Source organism: Ziziphus jujuba, chromosome 4, assembly GCF_031755915.1.
Source record: "Ziziphus jujuba cultivar Dongzao chromosome 4, ASM3175591v1".
Classification (NCBI taxonomy): domain Eukaryota; kingdom Viridiplantae; phylum Streptophyta; class Magnoliopsida; order Rosales; family Rhamnaceae; genus Ziziphus; species Ziziphus jujuba.
The window spans coordinates 23,441,750-23,463,365 of NC_083382.1; the positions used below are offsets into that span (position 1 = coordinate 23,441,750).

The 21,616-nt window shown below is 34.3% G+C and overlaps 2 protein-coding genes across 5 annotated transcripts; both read right to left on the reverse strand.

Moving 5' to 3' along the window:
• Positions 1 to 963: 963 nt before the first annotated feature.
• Positions 964 to 3,551, reverse strand: LOC125421929 (carotenoid 9,10(9',10')-cleavage dioxygenase 1-like). 4 transcript variants are annotated; one of them, XM_060816120.1, is made up of 5 exons: positions 3,245 to 3,546; positions 3,052 to 3,122; positions 2,823 to 2,837; positions 2,532 to 2,643; positions 964 to 2,295 (listed from the first exon to the last, which is right to left on the reverse strand). In XM_060816120.1, the coding sequence occupies exons 1-5, from the start codon at positions 3,476 to 3,478 to the stop codon at positions 2,281 to 2,283; spliced, it is 447 nt and encodes a 148-aa protein (XP_060672103.1). In that variant the 5' UTR covers positions 3,479 to 3,546; the 3' UTR covers positions 964 to 2,280. The 4 variants fall into 4 exon arrangements, with proteins under 4 accessions (XP_060672103.1, XP_060672104.1, XP_060672101.1 ...); XM_060816118.1 differs by lacking the exon at positions 964 to 2,295 and adding an exon at positions 2,297 to 2,450 and having other exon boundaries at positions 3,245 to 3,548; XM_060816121.1 differs by lacking the exon at positions 2,823 to 2,837 and having other exon boundaries at positions 3,245 to 3,550.
• Positions 3,552 to 17,378: 13,827 nt separating this feature from the next.
• On the reverse strand, positions 17,379 to 18,597 carry LOC125421911 (cellulose synthase-like protein B4). Its single transcript, XM_048472020.2, has 2 exons — positions 18,279 to 18,597; positions 17,379 to 17,998 (listed from the first exon to the last, which is right to left on the reverse strand). The coding sequence occupies exons 1-2, from the start codon at positions 18,483 to 18,485 to the stop codon at positions 17,591 to 17,593; spliced, it is 615 nt and encodes a 204-aa protein (XP_048327977.2). The 5' UTR covers positions 18,486 to 18,597; the 3' UTR covers positions 17,379 to 17,590.
• Between the last annotated feature and the right edge of the window lie 3,019 nt (positions 18,598 to 21,616).

Below are 21,616 nucleotides of genomic sequence, written 5' to 3' on the forward strand. Positions count from 1 at the left end.
AACATTTTTTACTTAAAAAGCATCGGCTTTGCCTCCCCTCCCCCCCCCCCCCGGGGGAAGCTCTTTTGTTTTTTTTTTTTTTTTTGTGGCTAACTGCGCTGTTGAAACTTTATCAAAACTAGACTAAAAGCTAGTTACATGCAAAAGAATTAAAAGATTTTTTTTTTAAGAAAAACTAAGAAAAAATAAAAAATAATTAAATATAGGTAAAACTGAAGCTTTTATGCCTAAAGACATCGACTTTAATATTTTTAATATATTTTACTTTTTTTATTTGTATGGTGTTTAATTTTTTGTTTTTTCTTTTTTTTATTTGAAGGAAAAGTTCACAGTTTTAATGCAAAATTGGATTGTTTAAAAGCCAGCTACATGTGAAAGAATATTAGCGATGCCTGTTCTAACTTTTAGCGACGATTTTGAATATTAAAATTGAATAAATTAATTAGTTTATTTTATATTACTAATTAATATATTTAATATTTATATACATATGAATAAAACATAAAATTAATTAAAATTCTAAAAATTAAGACAATAGGCGATGTTTTGGATATTAAAAGCGTCACCTAATGCTTCTAAGTTATAAAATAAATAATTTTATTATATTTTTATTAATTTACAAAATAATTAATTTTAAATTAAAACACAAATAAATTAAATGAATAGATTAATTATTTTACTTTATATTGGTAATTAATATATTTGATTCATATTTTTATTAACTATCAATTAAAATTTGCAAAATAATTAAATTTATTATATTTTTATTTACTATGTATTAATTTATTAATTTTAAAATAATAAAATTATTATAAGAGTTAATATTTAATTTACTTAAAATATTTGTTTGTTATGTAAATATTTATTTGAATTTTATTGTATATTAATTATTTTGCATGAATCTAGCTATTAAACAATTCTAATTTGACAACATTAAAAGCAACTTTCAAATTAAAAAATATAGAAACAAAAGGCATCTCTTTTTTTTTTATAAAAACATTGCTAAATATATATATAAATGATATTTTTTAAAAAAATTATTGCTAAATACTGGAATAGATGACGCTTTGAAATGTGTCACTAAATATAGATAAAAGGCAATGCCTTTTATTCACAAAGGTGTTGTGTAAAAACATCCTATTCTGTTTAATATCGACAAAGCATTTGGCCTACGGGTATTTGTCTTGGTCTAGTGGTATTTGTCTTCCTTTAGAGTTTGCATGGTCCTGAGTTCGATTCTATCTCTTGTCAATTTTTAAATTTTAAAATATATTTTCAAAAATATAAAAATAATTAAAAAAAAAAAAGGTGAAAATATATGGGATGTTGCGAAGTTTGGCACTCTGTACATACACGAGTGTGAGAGGTCCTGATTTCATTCTGTCCCTAGTCAATTTTTAAATTTTAAAATATTTTTTCAAAAATATAAAAATAAAAAAAAAGGTGAAAATTGATGGGATGTTGCAAAGTTTGGCACTTTGTATATATACACACGTGTTCAACCAAAAATTTAAAAAAAGGGTATTTCAAGTTTGGCTTTGCATATACACACTTGTACAACCAAAAATATAAAATTTAAAAAAGAGAAATACAGTTTTTATATTTTAAAATATTTTTTCAAAAATATAAAAATAGTTAAAAAACAAAAAAAGGTAAAAATTGATGGGATGTTGCAAAGTTTGGCACTTTGCATATACACACATGTACAACCAAGGATATTAAAAAAAAATAATAAAATAAAATAAAATTCAAGTTTGGCACTTTGCATATGCACACGTGTACAACCAAAAATATAAAATAAAAAAAAAAGAAAAATTCCGATTTCACCCATTTTTTGTTTTTCTTATTATTTTTATATTTTTGAAAAATTATTTTAAAATATAAAAACTGACAACCGGACCTCGTCTGCCCCAAAGGAAGATTTATAACACTAGAACCAGATGTTTTGTATCACTAGATGAAATGTTTTGTTTGCGTTCAAGTGAATAGTAAACATTTGATATCATTTTTAGTTAAAAAATTCTAGACGATGGTTTCACTCCAAAAGCATCGCCTTTTATCTCATATTTAGCAATACTAAAGCGTCGCTTATTCCAGCATAAAGCTACGTTTTTTTTAAAGCGTTGCCTAACCCAAATTTATGATAGAAATTATTTTGCATTTTACACTAATTTTAAACGTAAATAAGAGTTTACCAGTTCCAGTTCCATAAGAAACATCCAATACTTTCAATTTTGCTCTCAGCATTTGCATGTTAACCATAAGTAAACCGAAAAACCCCTAAAGGTCTCCAATCTGAAAATGAATATGAAGAAACATTAGATTAGCATCTCCAAACCGAACAATATCTATTATACAAGCATTCAAGATTTTCAATCTTGTTAAGGACTATATAAGATGGCTGGCAGTAACTTTTGTTTATCAGCAACTCCATACATATATGTACAAATCTGGAGAGAGAGAGACATTCATGAATGAATAAGAAGGAAATAGAGACACAAAGACCAAAAGGACATGGGAGCCTTGGTTACCTTCATAAATTTAGCACCTCCAAAATATTCTTCTTGTTTAATACGCGATGTTCGTACATAACGTGAGACATATGTTGCTTTCCCATTTTTAATGCGCAGACCATGAACCATGCTGCAAGATAGTTATTGCAGTAGTTAGGTCCACCACACACATTCATACTTCTCTACACTGAGCACAAATGGGTACCCAAAATGGTTACAATAGGAATTGTTTCTTTCTTCACACATAATCTTGAATAAAAAAATCATGTTGTGTGAAAAATTTGAATAAGGAAGCAGAGAATCACGCACCCATCTCCATCAAACCTGCGAAGAGAGCAAGAAAAATGAAATATAAGGCACAAACGCCATCTGAACCTTAATAGCTAAATTCTTTCACTACAAGAATCAAGTTAGATGGGCTAATACTTAATAGCATTGCATATCAAAATAATTAAAGATAAAGGGACACCAAAATAATTAAACAGAGCTAATATCTGTACAAAGCAGATAAAACAGAATTAAAAGAAGAAATACAAACCAGTGATATCCAGCAACAGGTGAAAATTTTGGGTTAGGACCCACACGGACAAATTCTCCATTTAAGCAATCCTGTAGCACAGAAGATTCCATGCACCAAAAAAAAAAAAAAAAAAGAATCAATCAGCCAAAACTCGTTTACAGGAAATGAAATTGAAATTTTCGAATTAGGAGAAAATTGAGAAAATACAGACGGGAAGGTAACCGATGACGGGAAGGTCCTTGGTAGGAGGAGTTTCGTTAGGAACCGGAGCAAAGTTACCGGAGAGATAATGAAGAGGCTGAGATGGATCATACATGAACTTCACTATCAGCTTCTCTACCCAATCTACCACCTTCGATGTCACTCCCTTATTCGGCTTCGGATTCACCACCACTATTCCTCCTCCATTTTCGTGCTTCTTCTCCTCCACCCCCACCGCTGCCATTGTTAATCCCTCAAGCTCTCTCTCTCTCTCTCTCTCTCTACTGTGGAAGAAGTTGCAGCAGTGGGTGGGTTTTTTCCGATATTTTGTACGTTGCGGATTTATCTGGGCTCTTGAATTGTCGCTTCCGTGGCCATGAATGGCCAGCCCAACCGCCACGTGTTTGCTGCTGAATTAAAAAATAAAGATTAAATTAAATTTTTGATGCTGTTCGTTTTTCATGAAATATCCTCTCCATTACGGTACAAACGTGTGTCGTCCACGTCAGCCACACATTTGGTGGCTGCAGTTTGATTGGCTCAAAATTAATTTTCCAACAGTAACGATTTTTCTGTTTTTTATTTTTATGTTTTTTGGGGCTAGTGTAGCCTCATAGTTTGTCAAAATTCTAATTGGTCCAAAATTTATACCAAAAACAAAGAAAAAAACAGGGGAGTTTGAAACCAACCCAAAAACTATTCAAACCACCCCATACAAAAGCACATTCAATTTCGTGTAAATAGGTGGTAAGAATACTATTCATTTTCAAATCAAGACTAAAAAGGGAAAGCAGCAATTGTTGAAGATATTATTATTATTATTAACCATCATCCACAATTATGTAAACATTGGCAAAAGGTGGTGAAAGTGGTAGCTTGGTGGTCCATTAATATAAGAATTAATTTTCAATCTGTATGACTTGTATTGGCTGATTAAAGATTGGCAAATGCGCATAAGCTTTGCATAATACATGTGGAATTGCAACCAACCACAATTTGACATTGTAAAACAATAAACATTTTGGTGGCTGCAGCTGTCGTCGCTCGATTGTTTGAAAATAAAATGGGGACTTTTTGCATGCTCACCCATATAGATATATATATATATATATATATGTAGACAAACATACAGGCTACCAATTATATATATATATTATAAAAATAAGCTATATCATAAGGCATAATTTTGGTAAAAAATAAAAAATAAAAAATAAAAAAGAATCGTAAAGCATTTTTATTATCTTATAATGTATATCACATGTATAATGATCAATTACATTAATGCTGAACTTAAGTTTCAAAAGAGAAAAAAATAAAAATAAAAATAAAAAATTCAAAGAAGTCCTTTCTCTGCCAGACCCAACGTGGAGATGGCACTCCCGTTCCAAGAAACGTACATTCACGTGGTTTGTCTTCCCGTACCAAGCGAGCAGCTTAAATGTTATGTGGTGGTTTTATGTTCTGTATTGTTGGGTTTCTTCTCCTTATATATAGCGTGTTGTATGTTTCCTTTGTTATGATCTTCCCCAGTTATATGTGTACGGACAATTTTAGTTTTATTTTTGTTTTGATCTTAATTTGTTGGGTTGGATCCAGCCACTTTATTTATATATATATATATATATTAAGGGCAAGAAGTTTAAAAAATATGTAATATTATATTGCACAGCATGCAGTATTAGAGTCCTCTTACGAAAATTTCATCAATAAATAAGCAAATAAATAATGCTCTGCCTTAGGAAAAATAAAAAATAATAAATCTATGCATAAAGCATATTTTCCAGAACTGTGAAACTATGAAATTTCATCTCAAACGAAATAACATTGGGCATCTCCTTTTTATCTTTCCAACCTATTGCCTCATTAGGTGAAGCATATCTTCTCTTTCTAGGTGATTTTCATGGCTTTTTTCCATTTTGTAATGGAAGCAAAATGATGGAAGATATGTGGGAATTTAGTACGAGTCCGTCGTGCGTATACATGTATTTATCATGTATGTATATATATATATATATATATTTATATTCGGGGTTAATTAATATATAATTATAACATACATTGATATTTTGATAAAAAAAATAAAAATGTAAATAAATAACATGCATTGAAACAAATTCTACTAAAATCCTGAATATTGTCAAAAGAAAATTTATAGCTCAATTGAATAAGTTTCCTTTCTTGTTTTGGTTGAAATTTTGGAAATCAAAGAGCATCATCAAATCATTGATGCAGAAAAAAATTCTTAAGTTTCTTATTATTTTTTTTTTCATTTTTTAAGATGAATGGTGAAAATCAATGAAAATTTTTATATAGATAAACCTCTTAATTTCTAAATATATTTCCTTTTTCTATAATTTATTTTCAAATTCTTGCATTCCCATGCCCTGTTTGGGCAAGCTAACTCATGGACTTTAAGTTTGGGCTTTGTTTTGGTTAGTTGGGTTTGGAGCTTAACGAACTTAAACAGGGCGTCAAAGCTCACTTTGCTTTCTTTTCTATTTTATCCTTCACAATTTTTAGTAAGTTTCCAAATTGCCCCTCTGAATCATCATCTATAAACTACTAGTTCAAAAAAAAAAAAAAAAAAAAAATCCATATTTGCAATTAAACTTATTATAATTATTATTGCAAATTGCCCCTCTGAACCATCAACTATAAACTCTTGGTGTGGATGCATCTTATAATTGATGTTTGACTATGCTTCTCCATTTCCTCAGTAGGTTTTCTAGTAAATTAGTGTAGGAAACAACAAATATAAAGCTATAGAATTTATGAGATAGACGAGTTGGCTTTTTAAAGCAAAGTGCATTTATTGATGTTGTCCAATGTAGTTATAATAGGCAAAAGTTTTGTTTATTCGAATCCCATGTAACGGTTCATGTTTATTGTCTGTGCTTATTTTGATGCGGAGTTCTTTCACCTGTGGAAATTGATGATTACTTGGCCGACGTCGAGTAAATCTTCTGCAATTACTAGAGAAAAACCGGGAAGATATTACTATATTTTGTAAGAATAGGATAAATTTGCAGACTGTTGAAGGCTATCTAGTTTGGCAGATCTATAGTAGTTTGCAGGGCTTTGAGACGTTTTACAATTTGATGTTAATCCTTACAAACTAGACACTTGTTTTTTTTTTTTTTTTGTTTTGTTTTGTTTTTTTTTTTTCCAACCAGTCTTGACTGTTGATGAATGACAATATATATATATATATATATATGATGTGTCATATTAAGCCTATAATTTCTCATATGAAGGTTGCAAAATAAATTATAATTTACAAGTTAACTAATATTGTTCCTTAATTCAAACTGAATAAGGTGTTGGAAAAATTTGGATAAAAACCAAATTTAATATTTGTAACAGCCATATCAAATGGCTTGCAGAAGGGAGCTGCTTTTAGAAGATCCTGGCCAGAAGGAAGTGGAACATTCAAGGATGGTAATAGTACCACTTCCAAATGCTCAACCTCACTTAATTCAGGAAAATATTCCCTGAAAAAATACGAATTGAGCAAAAAATACTTGATCATGATTAACCAAATTCAAAGAATTATTACCAATAATAATAATAATAATAATAATAAAAAGAAACTTAATGTACAAGTAGACGTAGAGGATAGTAATTAACCTCTCGCGTGGTATTTCTTGAAGCAAAGTCTCTTGAGTTTGCCAGATAGCTTCCTATAAGGATTAAAATTAGGGAAGCCTTTGTTGAAGCAATGAAATGGGTTTGGTTAAATTAGCTCCAGAGGATTATGATAATCCAAGAAGGAATGGTAGAAGCAAAATGATATCATCATATTAAGATTGGGATTGGAGATGTGGAGGCGCTCAAGATTTTCGCAAGAAGATATGGCCAAAGTATTTCAAATTTGGAGCAAAAGCAACTTTGAATTTCTTAAGGATGTCCTAATGTTCCACACCTAATACGTTCAAGATTGGGAGAGTTGGTGAATATATATATATATATATATACACATATGCATTCAATGTCCTTGTCTCCAACATCTAAGGATTTCATAGACAAATCTTTGATCCAAAACATGGATAAATTAGCAAGGGAAAATAGCAGTGTAAGAAAAATCCAATTTGAAATACTTATCTTAAAATATTCAAACTGTTCCTGATCCTCAAAATCAAATTAAGGTATTGCAGGGACACCGTAAAAGATATGACGAACATTCTGCGATGTGTCTGAATTAGGCCAAATATGCTTGTTCCTACCACTAAGCCTATTACGACTAGTCTCTTGTCTAATCACCAAAATCAAAAAGCTAGAACAGTTGACCCCTCTTGCAATGGAATACAGCCTCTCAATCTGAAAGAAACCAAAATAAATACGGGAAATTTAGTGAACGTATAAATATATATATGTTACAAATTTATCATTTTTATACTATACATTATATCTACATCATGTATATGTATATGTATATGATAGGATTCTTAATTAGACATTATTTTTCCTTCACACTCAATTATAAAATATAATTTGTTTTGGAATAATTGTTGTATTCCAACACAGAACATGCACTATGAATCTTGCTTAATGTGGCGCATTAATCTTTTGTTTAATTTTTTTCTAGCTTTTTAGAAACCCATATGCTCCTCTCTACATTTTTATCCCACTTAATATTATGGGTTGACTGTAAAACTAAATATTGAAACTTATATTTCTATTCTTTTACATTTAGGAGTTGATTGTAAAGCTAAATAGGAAAACAAAAAAAAAAGAAAAAAATAAAAAAAAAAGAGGAAGTTAAGTTGAGCGAGCTAGAATTATAAAAGTGCAGTGGAAAGGTAAAAATTGTGGGCATTATTTAGTAGACTGCATATATATATATATATATATTTAACTGAAAAGTTGATACTTTTTTTGCTTTTGTTTTTTCTTATCATGTGACAGTAATAAAAGCAATCTTCTTCCTCAGTACCAATTGTAAGAGTTACAAAGTTACTAAAAAAAAATTGTGAAAGTTTACAAAACCTCTTGCTTTTGGTTAAGGGAAGCTAAAAAAGCTAATATTATTATTAGGTCAGGTAGCAGTAATAGTAGTAAATATTAATCGAAAATTCAAATGCCTTTTAATTTTAGGACAAATCATGAGAAATACTTTATTGATTATGGAATAAACATTAGCTTAACCACGTTATTTATCTGTTTAAATTAATTTTAAAATGACATTTTTTTAAAGAAACAATCATTTAGAATGAGCATGATTTTTTTTTTTTTCAAAATTTTCAATAAATCGTCCTTTTTAAATTTTTCTATAGAATGGAAGCGGTGGGGGATATTCAATTTATTTCTTTATATGACACGTTAAGTGTAACACCCCGTCCCAAATCGCACCGGAATCCGTGCACGTTGACCGAGGTTGACCGTTGACCAAAGGGTCAAAAGTTGACTTTTTGACTCTGTGGGAATTTCGAGTTGACCAGGGTATCGTGGCGAAGTGCATGACGCCCTGAGTTCGTAGACTAGTAGCACGTCGAAAACGGAGCTACGGTTTGAAAGTTATGGGCAAAACAAGTTGAAGTGTAAACTGGCTAAAAGGTGCCGGGAGTTGACTTTTTCTTGTGATGTAATTGTGAGTTGACTCTTGTATGGTTGTAAAGTACTCGTCGATACGAGTTCATAGACTAGCGGCACGCTTAAATCGGACATCCGGTTAAAAAGTTATGGACGTTTGAAGTTTACCGGATACCGTATTATTTTAATGTTTTTGGGTCGTGAACAGTGAAATGCCACGTGTCAGCTTCTGAGTGGTCCACGTGGCATGAACAGTGTCATGCAGGGTTTTAATTTTGAAAAACTCTCGGGGAAGAGAGAGAAAGAGAGAGAAAGAGAGAGAGGAGAGAGAAAGAGAGAGAGAGCGCCACCGCCGGCCACCGGATTTTGCCACTGTTCCGGCCGAGTTACTGTACACGCGCCGGACAGAAAGCTTGCCCACCTCATTTCCGGCAAAACCTCCAAATTTCACGGCGAACGGCCGCCGGACGCGCCCGGATCGGACGTCCGAAGTTTGGCGGCGATTTTTCCCCCTCCACCGCCGGCCACCGCGAATCGGCACTATTCCGGCCGATATACAGTACACGCGCCATACACCCAGCATCCTCTCCTCAAGTCCGGCCTACCCACCAAAAATCACGGCCATCGGACCACCGACGCGCCGGGATCGGAGCGTTTTCCGGCGAGGGGTCGAAAATCTTCAAACGGTGATTTCTCCGCCGTCCGACCTCCGTTTTGCTCACCGTCGGTCCCGTTGGATTGCTCTCCTCACGATCTACAAATCTGCAAAATTTCACAGCAAACGGCCACCGTCGGAAAATACTGTTCCGGCGACGGTTGCCGGTGACGTGGCGGCCCGCCGGAAATTACTGTTCCGGCGAGTACCCCGAAAATTCCGGCCAGCTCCAGTCCGCAGTGTTCGACCTCCTGAACCCAATTCCGACTTCCGTTTCCACCAATTCGCGACGGTTTGGGAGAATTGCGGAGCCGAAACCCGAAAAGCTTCCCGATAAAATTCCGACCCCGTCGGGTACGATCATCGGAAATTAAGACCGGATCTGTGATTAGCATCACTCGAGCTTCGATTCGGTATATCATTCGACCATTTTGGTTAAAGTTTGTGTTTTGACCCCCCGGGTACCGGGTATTATTTGCCCGAATAAAATATTAATTTATTTGACTGTCTGTGAATTTTGTTCTAGGAGCACCGGTGAGTCGTAGAATTGATCCCGTAGTAGATCATGGGTTAATTGCGTGCTCCAGGTGAGTGACCCACCTTCAAATTAATTTTGGGGAATTTAATTGATGAATATATTATGTGTGAATTAAATATTTGGAATTTAATTTCTATGTGCCAAATATTTATTGGATTTATTGTAGAATTATTTATGAATTTATTGGATTTAAGAAAATGCGAATTCTACAAATTTATGCCATGTGGAATTATTTTATGGTTTTAAGGATTTTGAAATTGGTGTGGTTTTAATGGTAAATTGGGCACGATTTGATTTTCAAATATTTCAAGGAAAATATTTGGTTATATTGGTGATTTCAATTTTTATAAAATATGCCCATGGAATATTATGAGATTTGATTATGATATTTCGAGAAATTATTTATGCTATTGGGAAAATGTGGATATTTGAATTGATGGATTTGGAAGTTGGTGGATTTGAAAATCATGGAATTTATGGTATGGATTATAAGGAAATTGTGGGAAAATTCCCGGTTCAAGCGGATGGATTATGCCCGCTATGTTTATGAAAAATGTGAAATTTGTTTTATAATTTTAATTGTGGATTTTATGATTTTTAGATGCACCGTGCACGTACTGGTGTTCTGATTATGTGATATGGTATATGTGATATGGTTAGTGTGCACACGGTTGTGATTAGCGCACAGGTGGGTGTGATTAGCGCGCAGGTGATGTGATTAGCGCGCAGGTGGGTGTGAGTAGAGCGCGGTTGATATTATGAGGGTGTCCTGTGGATGCCATCGGAGAGGGCGGCCACCCCCCTTTGGCCGGGACACCAGGTTAGCAGCGGCGCTGTGGGACGTCACGCGACCGTATGCCGGTTTCTTTCTATAACCTCCTGTCTGGCGGTACCTTGGGACGCTGGGTACTGTTGGCGCCACTGGTATATAGTGGGTGCATCAAATGATTTTCAGAACTGTGTTTTAAAAATAAAATGTTTGGAAACTGAATTGGAATTAAAAATATAATTGTTACCGCTTCTGGTATTTAATTGATGTCTTGGTTTTCGGGGAATATGAATAAAGGGTTTTGTGAAAATGTTTTAAAAGGGGAACCTTTCCAACTGAGAGAATTGTAAGGGTTTTGAGAGAAAATATTATTTCCAAATAATTATTATTTATACTTATTACTGTGATATTATATGGTATAGTAGTAGGGTCGCTCACTGAGATGATTAGCATCTCACACTCTTAAATTCCGTTCCTCTAGGTACCAGGTTGTCGGCGTTCACTTGGAGCGGACTTGATCTTCCTCGCTGTTTTAGTTCGTACTGTACCCTGTTCTTCTTTATTGCAGTTGTACTATTTCTTTCACTCTTGTTGTATTTATCTTGCACTGGATTACTGTATTTTTGTTTTGAAGTGCTGAAATTTGTGGAACCAATTTGTAGTTTGTGGGAGGAATAAGGGGATATTTTTGAAGTGTGTTTTCAGTGCAGGTAAATTTGTGGTAAGTAAATCCCTTATGGGAGGTGCTGCCGGATTTTCCGTTGGAAGGTTCGGTGGTATTTCCCTGGGATCAGGGCTGTCTAGGGTTCCGGAGGAGGAATTCTGGACGGGTCCTGACAGTTGGTATCAGAGCTCTAGGTTCTAGTATTCCTAAGGGACTGTGCATTGTTGTGCATCCTATCCGTGTTTAAGCTCTCGTTTTACCCGTGTGAAAGCGTTCTTTCTGTTTGTCTCGAAGTAAATTCGTTGCCCGAGTTTGAATAACTCTAATCTTCGAGGGTGTCAATTAGGATCATCTAGCCTAACGGGAAATTCCTATGGCCTAGTCGATGGTCGAGGATGCCTTTTCTTTTTGAAGGTCAAGCTTATCATCGTGAATGGTATCCGTTTCGTTCATGGAAAAGAAGGATGATTGCCTAAGGATGTGTGTCGATCGATTTCAAGGCGTCAAAATATTTTCCCGATCGATTATCAAAATTTAAATACTTTTCAAGGTGTTTTATTCAAGTATTTTTAGTTTGTGTTCATACATGTATCTGTATGTTATATTGTTTGATATTATACTGCACCATATGGAGGCGGCGAACCAATGTGGTCCATGTAGAGCTAGCCCCATGATCATGTTGCCTACGAGCCCGGGGAATTGGACGGCCAATATAGGCAACCACCCTGGTTTGTATTGGTAGCAGAGTGTCGGCGACAGTTGGAATCATGGATTACGTACCATGTAGAAGGTGTTGTACGTACCTCCATTACAAGCGTGCATATTTTATTTTATGCTATGGATTTTAAGATATGATTTTCAATGTGGAGTTTTAACAATTGCCTATGCAAGTTAGGTATATTTGAAAAATATATTTTATTATTTGTTTTATGTTATGGTTTTTCCAAGAGCGACTTAAGGGTTAAGTATCGCCAGTCGAGAATCCAAAGCAGGGTATCGTTGAGTTCAAAAAGCAGATCTTAAAGGAAGCACGTGATTCAAAGTATGCGATACACCCCAAGGGTACCAAGACGTATGGAATGCTCACTGGATGACATGGTGGTTTGGCACGATAAAGGAAGTTGCAAGATCCGAATAAAGGTACTTAGGTCACCGATAAGTAAAAATAGGGAGATGTAAATATGGATTTCATGCTTAAACTATCATTCACAAAGAGAAGGTACGACAGCGTTTAGAGAATCAAGCAAGCTCCGGATAGCGACTAAAGTTCTACTTGGTGGTTGATGAGGTTAATGAGATGAGGATGATTCCTTAGGCATGGTTGGATGTTTAAGCATGGTTATTTTTCATTCTAGAAGCTAAGATCTTGATATCTTATTTCCTTGGAGATTTAAGGTTCGTATTGGTGGTGCTTTATCGATTCAAGGTGGTTGATATTATTGGTGATAATTTACAATGATAAGAAGTATGATTTTTGGGACGTAGTTAGAATTTAAGAAGTGTGGAATACTTTATTGGGTTAAGGATCTAGTGATTTGTTCATAGTATTGGTGGTGATGCTAGAATTAAGATTTAAATTTCTTATTGCTTGAGGTGTGGATTCATGGAATTTATTTGAAATGGGGGAAACTTAGGGTTTTCAAGAATGGTATTTGGATGTTGAGAAATTTTATTCATGACCTTGATGAATTTAGTTAAAAGAAAGATTGATGTTTGTCGAGGTTAAGACTATTGGTTAATCAATGAGGAGCAAGCGTTTTATAATTGTAAGTACTAGGAGGGTAATCGAAGATAAGTGAATTAATCTCAACCTTAACTTGGTGATACCAGTATTTGAGGAAATTAGACTTAAGTTCTAATCTAACCTTTTAAAGTGCTGATCGAGTCACGAGAGTTGGTTGTTGGTTTAAGGATGCATGCTTTAGAAGCACCTTATGGTTAGCGTTCGACTATGACCAAGACTTGTAGATCGTGTTCTCATGGACCAATTTGACTATCCTTAATTAGTGGGCATGAGAAGGAAAGTTGCACAAGAGGGAAGTTAAAGTCACTATTAGGCGAATGTAGTGGCAGATGCTTTGAGTAGGAAGGCTACTGGATCCCTTGCTCACATCCAAGTCATCCAACTACCTCTCATGGTGGAGTTGAAGAAGATGGGGGTGTTAATGCATATGCATCCTTCAGGAGTTCTCATGGCTAGCTTCCAGGTACGACCGGTGTTGGTGGATCGTATAGTAGAGACCCAAATGGAAGATCCTAAGTTGAGGACAATTAAGGGCAAGGTACAAGAAGGTCTTGATCCGGAATTTTCCATAAGGAGGGATGGAGCCCTCGTGTATAAAGGACGACTTTGCGTTCCGGATATCCCAGGACTCAAGAAGGAGATTTTGGAGGAGGCGCATAGCTCGATGTATGCGATGCATCCGGGAAGTACCAAGATGTACCGGACGCTTGTTAAGTATTATTGGTGGATTGGTATGAAGAGAGAAGTGGCAGACTTCGTATTAAAGTGTTTGATTTGTCAACAAGTGAAAGCAGAAAGACAGAAGCCTTCGGGACTACTCCAACCTTTACCGATTCCCGTGTGGAAGTGGGAAGAACTCAACATGGACTTCGTATTCAAGCTTCCTTCCACACCTAGAAGGTACGACGGCATTTGGGTAATCATTGATCATCTCACCAAGTCGGCACACTTCCTACCGGTACGAGAACGTTTATCACCCGAGAAGTTAGCCCAGTTGTTCGTGCAAGGCATACATGGGATCAGTTCAAGATGGCCTTCTCTACTGAGTTTTGTCCTCCTGCCTACCGTGAAGCAAGAAGGAGAGAGTTCGAAGAACTACGACAGGGGAACATGACAGTGACAGAGTACGAGAGGAGATTCCGAGAACTATCAGGATTCTGCATGCACCTGATTCCCGACGATCACACGAAGAAGGTGAGGTTCATAGACGGATTGAAAGAGAGCATCGGCTACACCCTTTCTGGATCAGTACATCCCACCTATCAGTCCGCCAGGGATGCAGCGCTCGAGCTAGAGAGACAGGAGGAGATACACAGACCCTCGAGGCACAGATCATTCGAAGGATCGTATAGCGGAGTACCTCGACAGGGGGCAGCTAAGAAGAGCCATAGCTCAGGCTCAGACAGTGATGGGTTAAGCCCACGAGGCAGATTCCAGAGGAGAGATAGTTATCGCATGCCCCAGCCAGCTCGCCATTCGATCATTGTGGATGCAAGCTCGTATCAGCAGTCACGCATTGGTTCTCCGCGGATTTGTCCACTTTGTAGGGGGAATCATTCTGGGCAGTGTCAGATGGATGGTTTATGCTTTCGGTGTGGGCAGCCAGGTCACATAAGGAGGGATTGCCCTTATGGTAGTGGCAGTGTGCTAGAAGCAGGTCGACGGACACAGCATACAAGGGTATTTCCAGGATAGAGTTCCCAGGGGAGTCAGCCAGTAGGAGTTTCTTCGGGATCAGTACGGCCGTCTGCAGGATCGAGTCGAGGTAGAGGAAGGAGAACCCAGCAGACAAGTCAAGGCCGGGTGTTTGCTATGACGCAGCAGGGAGCCAGGACTACGCCCGACGATTTCACAGATCAAGTGATGGCAGCAGACCTATGATTTCACATATATAAGTAAGCTATGATCATTCTTGTTTTTGGTAAAAACCTATGATTATTTATATATATATATATATATATAATTATCAGGGAGAATGATAATTTATGATATAGTTTTGTTATTGTTTAGGGCATTCAAAGATTATTACAATATTGATGTTTGTAGATCACAAATTCCAACAAGTCTAATTTTCCTATTTTGACTGCTAAATAATACTTTGAAAATATTGCCAACCCCACTTTCAAACGAAACAACCCACTTCATCCAAAAGCTTACCCAAAAAAAGAAAGAAAAAAAAAAAAATCATCCAAAAGGCAAAATTAAACAAACCCCACATTTTACTCTCATTCAAAAAGCCACCACAGCTGGTCTATTCTTACACTATCTCAGTCTGAAGTTTCACCAAAAACTTTTTTTTTCCTGTCATATGTGAAAATGACCTTATCTTTGACCCAAAAAATATAAAGTAAAAACAAAAATAAAAGCCCTTGTCGTATTAAATTAAGGAACTCGGGAAGGATCGAGGACAGTTGGTGCTGACATGTAAACAGACGGTTCTGGGAAAACATGCTCTGGTTAGCTGTAGCCTCTACTGCACTCTGCCCAAATCCGAAAAAGTTTATATGAATTTTTTATGCATGAAAGGTTTGTAAATTTTATGCCACTTTATTCCATGACCTAAAGCTGTAACTGTTCCAAAGAATATTAAATTATGATTCAAACAGAGGAAGACCAAAAAGGAGAACAATTTAATAAGGATATTATATAAATTGTTACAAAATATAAATGAAAATATAAATTTGTTATTACATATATATATATATATATATATATATATATATATATTGTATCTAAGAAAAGTCAGAGTCATTTTTTGCCCCAAAAAAAAAAAAAAATCACATTCAGTCTAGAAATATTGATAAGATGACTATTAGTGTCAAATTTTAGTTAGGATAGTATATTTTATTCATCATTTATTTTTTAAATTTTTATCGCATATATTCATTGAAATAATTATTTCAGTTGCCAATCTATTTTCCACTGTACAATGTAGTTGCTAATATTATGTAAAAATATTCCCGGAAAAAATAGGAATTAAGCAAAAAATACATGATCATGATTAGCCAAATTCAAAGGATTATTACCAAAAAAATAAATAAAATAATAATAATAAAAAGAAACTTAATGAACAAGTAGACGTAGAGGATAGCAATTAACCTCGCATGGTATTTTTGAACCAGTCTCTTGAGTTTGCAAAATAGCTCTCTATAAGGATTAAAATTGAGGAAGCATTTGTTGAAACAATGAAATGGGTTTGGTTGAATTAGCTCCAGAGGATTATGATAATCGAAGAAGGAATGGTAGAAGCAAAACGTTGGATTTAGTTGGGAGAGATGTGGGGATTTCATAGACAAATCTTTGAGCCAAAACATGGATAAATTAGCTAGAAAAGTCGCAGAGCAATTGAGGCTGTTTGGTTTTGGAAAAAAAAAAAAAAAAATTCCAATTTTAGCTTTTTCACTCTTCTTTTTGGCACCTAATTCACACCATCTATTTATATCATCAGAAAAGTCTGGGCCTGATTTTAGAGGAACATGAATTGTCAACTCTTGTGGGTCAGTTTGAAGCCTCTGTATCACAGCTTTATTCACACCCTTTACATACTCGTCCGAATTCGTTTCGTAAGTTTTCAATGACTTTCTGCGAGCAAATTCCAATCTAGGCGTAGAACGTTTCATAGAAATCCGATCACTTATCTCAATAATCAAAACAAATATAAACAAACAAATGTATATATATATATATTCAACACCAAATTAATTAATTAATTATGTATCAACAAGAAGGGACTTAAAAACTATAAAAAAATCCGATCACTCACTAATTAGATATGCTTTAATAATTACCTTGTGGACTTTTGTCTTCTTTTTGGATCGAAAACAATAATCACCGTTGTTAAGAACAGGATGCTCCATTGTTATTAATTAGAAAATACTGAATTTGAGTAGAGAATTGAAGGAAAAAATCTTGAGCAAGAAAACTCTGCTGGAAATTGATTGACTCTAATACATATAAGAAGGAAAGTATTAATTAATAAGAAAATTAAACTGAATAAGGAAAATAAATATATATATATATATATATAAACGGAATGCATACCTCTATCTGGTACTATTACATACCTAATTAGCTAGTCAAACTAGCATTTTAGGTTTAAAGGATAATTAAACAGGACATTGCAATAAAAATAAATAAAAATAAAAACACGTCTACCACTGGCAAATATTTAACATAAAAAAAAATTAAATATTTGTTTATTTTTCTCAAAAACTTTATTTAGAAAAAATATTTACTCTCAATGCAGCTAATTAAGAAATGTCACATCAACATAGATTTCTATTAGTAATAAACTAAATAATATTTTTTATTCAATAGTTGTAATAAATATGATGTTTAGGGTCAACCATATTTAAAAAAAATAGAAAAATAGAAAAAGAAAAAGCGCTTGAAGTAATAGGTTGCGCTAGTTACTCCGGAATAAGTAATTATATTGCTTCGAATAATGATTCTTCGAATTATTCATTCCTATAAAATATAATAATAAGTAAATAAAAGTAAAGGACTATGCTCACCTTGGGCAGAAAATTAGAGTTTGTGATAAGACAATACGCGGGTAGAATAGCATAGCAGAGTTCAGGAATCGAGCAGAAGCCCCAGCACAGGAGATACAAGTAAGCCAAACACTGTCTGAATTGGAGATTACCAAAAAGAGTATGAATTATCGGGCAGTTTTTGCTGATTAGGATTTCATGTAGGCCTGTGGCCCACCTTTTCTGTTGGGTCAAAGAATCTGGCCCACTAGTAGGAGCACATCCTAGAAAGGCCGGTGGATCCGGAAAATAAATTACTGATTTCCAACCTCTTGCATGGATGCTCAACCCAGTTTGGATATCTTCTGATGTGGATCCGTATATCCAACCCGCCTAATTCCATATCAAATTAACTTTATATTAAAATTTTAATATTTCGAATTTCCGTTGTGTTAGAAAATAAATAAAATTTACCAAACAAAAAATATAATGAATCCAAGTGGCATTCTAATAAAATAATACCAAATTATAAAATAATTAGGTCACAGCAATGTTTCTCGTAAGTTCTATATTATATAAAAACTTAATCATGTAACATAGAAATTAAATTGTGAGTTTTGCTAATTTTGGTTTTATAGTCTATAAACAAACCCTCAATATTTGATAGGTTTACCTTGGAACCCCAGCTAGAACCATACTCGTATCTACAGCCGGCAACTTGGTAAGCAGCTTCAATGGATTTCCTAATACCCTGTGCATGATCTGCAGGTTGTTCTTTCAAAGCATCAGCGGCTGTTTCCACGAACTCCTTTGAGCTTCCGAAAACTTGAACTAATTCCTCGCCAGTCATATTTTCTAGGAAAGAAATATTAGGAAACATCCAATGAGAAAATCCAAGTGAAAGTCCTTTGGGCCTTAAAATTAACAATAATAGGAATACCCATTGTCAAAGTGCAGAAATCGGCAGGTATTTAATTAACTTGTCCATCCATGTCACAATAATTTTGGTGCGATATATAATTAATATAAACGATCATATCAATTTTGTTGTGATGTAGATTTGCAAGTCATTGTGCATGTCTGCTTCGCGGACTGATATTGATTATTTGAATAAAATAAACAAATATTTAGATTTTGTTTTTTATTGTTGTTTATGTTAAATATTTGCCACAGTGGTAGACATGTTTTTGTTTTTATTTATTTTTATCACTATGTCCTATGTATGAGAGTTTAATTTCCTTAATCTGTCTCAGAGCTTTCTTGCCCAAAATTCTTCCCTTCAAATCTCTGTTCAAATTCAGTATTCTCTGATTAATGACAATGAAGCATTCTGTTGTTAATGATGGCGATTATTGTTTTCCACCGAAAAAGAAGGCAAAAGTCCACAAGGTAATTAATTACCAAATTATGCAGCTCTAATATTAGATTATTTTTTAAGTCGGAGTTATGTTATAACAATGATAATAACCCTTCTTTTTAGTACTTAATTAATTAATTTGGTGTTAAAATTTCAATATTTGCTTGTTTGTATTCGTTTTGATTATTGAGATTGAAAAAAGTAACTAAAAACCTAATTTGGTTAAAAAAACAATAACAATAATCAGGGGAAGGAGGAGAGCGGCAAGTGTAAATTACCGGAAGAAATAGTGGTGACAATTATGAGTTTCTTATCAGTGGAAAAAGCAGCCAGACTGAGAGTTGTTTGTCGGCGATGGAATGAACTTTGGGAGACTATGATAGGTTTTACGCCTAGGTTGAAATTTACTCGCAGAAAGGCATTGAAAATTTGGAAAACAAATTCACTTGAGTATGTAAAGGGTGTGGATAAAGCTATGAAATTGAATACAAATGCTTCACAAACTGATTTAGAAGAATTGACAATTGAAGTTCCTTTAGATAAATTCTTTTCCGATGATGTAAACAGATGGGTTGAATTTGGTGTCAAAAGAAGGGTGAAAAAGCTCAAACTGGATTTTTCTTACAATGACTGCCTCTGTTACCCTGCGACTTTTCTTGCTAATTTATCCATGTTTTGGCTGAAAGATTTGTCTATGAAATCCTTAGATGTGGGAGACAAGGATATTGAATGCATTTTCACCAACTCTCCCAATCTTGAACGTTTATGTGTGGATAATTCAGACATCCTTGAGAAATTTGAAGTTGCTTGTGCCCCAAATTTGAAATACTTGACCATATCGTTTTGCGAAAATCTTGAGCACCTCCACATCTCTAATCCTAATCATAATATAATGATATCATGTGGAGAATATTGTTGGCCCAAGAAGGTGAAGCTATCTTCCTCGAATCTGTCCCAACTAAATCCAACATTTTGCTTCAACCATTCCTTCTTCAATTATAATAATACTCTGGAGCTAATTCAGCCAAATCCATTTATTTGCTTCGACGAAGGCTTCCCTAATTTTGATCCTTATAGGGAGCTTTTTGGCCAACTCAAGAGACTTCGCTTCCAAATACCACGCGAGGTTAATTACTACTCTCTCCTTCTACTTGTTCATTAATTAATTTTTTTTTTTTTTTTTGGTAATAATTCTTTGAAGCTAATAATATCAGGTATTTTGGCGCAAATCATTTTTTTTCCGAGAATATTTTCCTGAATTGACTAAGGTTGAGCATTTGGAAGTGGAACTGTTACCATCTAAGAATGGTCCACTTCCCTCTGGCTGGGATCTCCTACAAGCAGCTCCTGTCGTGCATGATTTGTCACTTCAGGTATACGCACCTACTCATGTAATTATACAATCATACATATATATATATATATATATATATATATATATAGACATATTTTACATTTGAATTTGTTAGCTTTATAAAATGATGCTGAGTATGTATAAATTTTTTTTGTCTTGCAAATATATTGTAAATTTTAAGAGTAATTCCCTAGTTCAAGTGACCTTATATAAAGAGAACTATTTATAATATGACTTTCCTAATTTTATGGTTGTTGCAGCTACGCCCACATCATGGATATTATGAGATTTCCTTCAGCGACATGGACTTTAAGGTATATTTTTACTCATAATTTTTTATTCTTATTATTATTATATAGTTGACTAATGATTATTCATTTGGCTATCATTTTGGTGTTGCAGTGGGTTGACAAAGATGCCCCTATGAAAGCAAAGGCAAATACGAAGTATTGGGGTTCACATCAAGATCTTGAGGTGGTAACTTTGGTTGGTTTTAGTGGGTGTAAAAAAGAACTTGAGCTTGTTCTGAATTTAGTTAAGATTGCTGCGTCACTTAAGAAAATAATCATTCAGCTTCTTCCATCAGAGTATTGGCGAGATTTGAGCCTTGAACAAGTTAACCAATATTCAAAAATTTGCCAATATTCTGCCCAACTGCTGAAAACCCAAATACCCTCTCATATACTTGTAGTTATAATTTGATATATATGTTGCGGGGGTGCAAAGAATATAAACATATCATCAACTTTAAAATTTCAATTATTATTTTTTTAATTTATATATACAAGTTAATTAGATTATATGTCTAGATGTTCATTTTTGAATGCAAAAAATTCATTTAATTATTTCAATAGCATTGTTTATCTTTTTCATCATTTTCTATTTTGTCTAATTGCCCTAAAATACATAGTTTTTTCTTTTTTTGGGGTGAATAATATAATTTTCTTGGGTAAGAATGGAAAAAGACAGGCATGGTTAATAACTCGCATGTATATACCATGATAACTACTTTCTCAGTCACAGTGGTAGGGCGTTCCAACTTTGAAACAGCCTTTATTATTATTATTATTATTTATCCACATAAATACCATCAGCTGATATTATAATGTATGAGGAATCCTACTCTATCCAACCAAAGTTCACATTTATTAAACTTGATATGTAGTTGATGTTATCTTAGAGTTTGTAGTATCTTTCTTAAATGTCCTGCATGCTCTTCCCTACTTTTTTGGATAGATCAAGATGTCATCTATAAACATGACAACAAATTGATTTAAGTATGGGCTAAATACATGGTTCA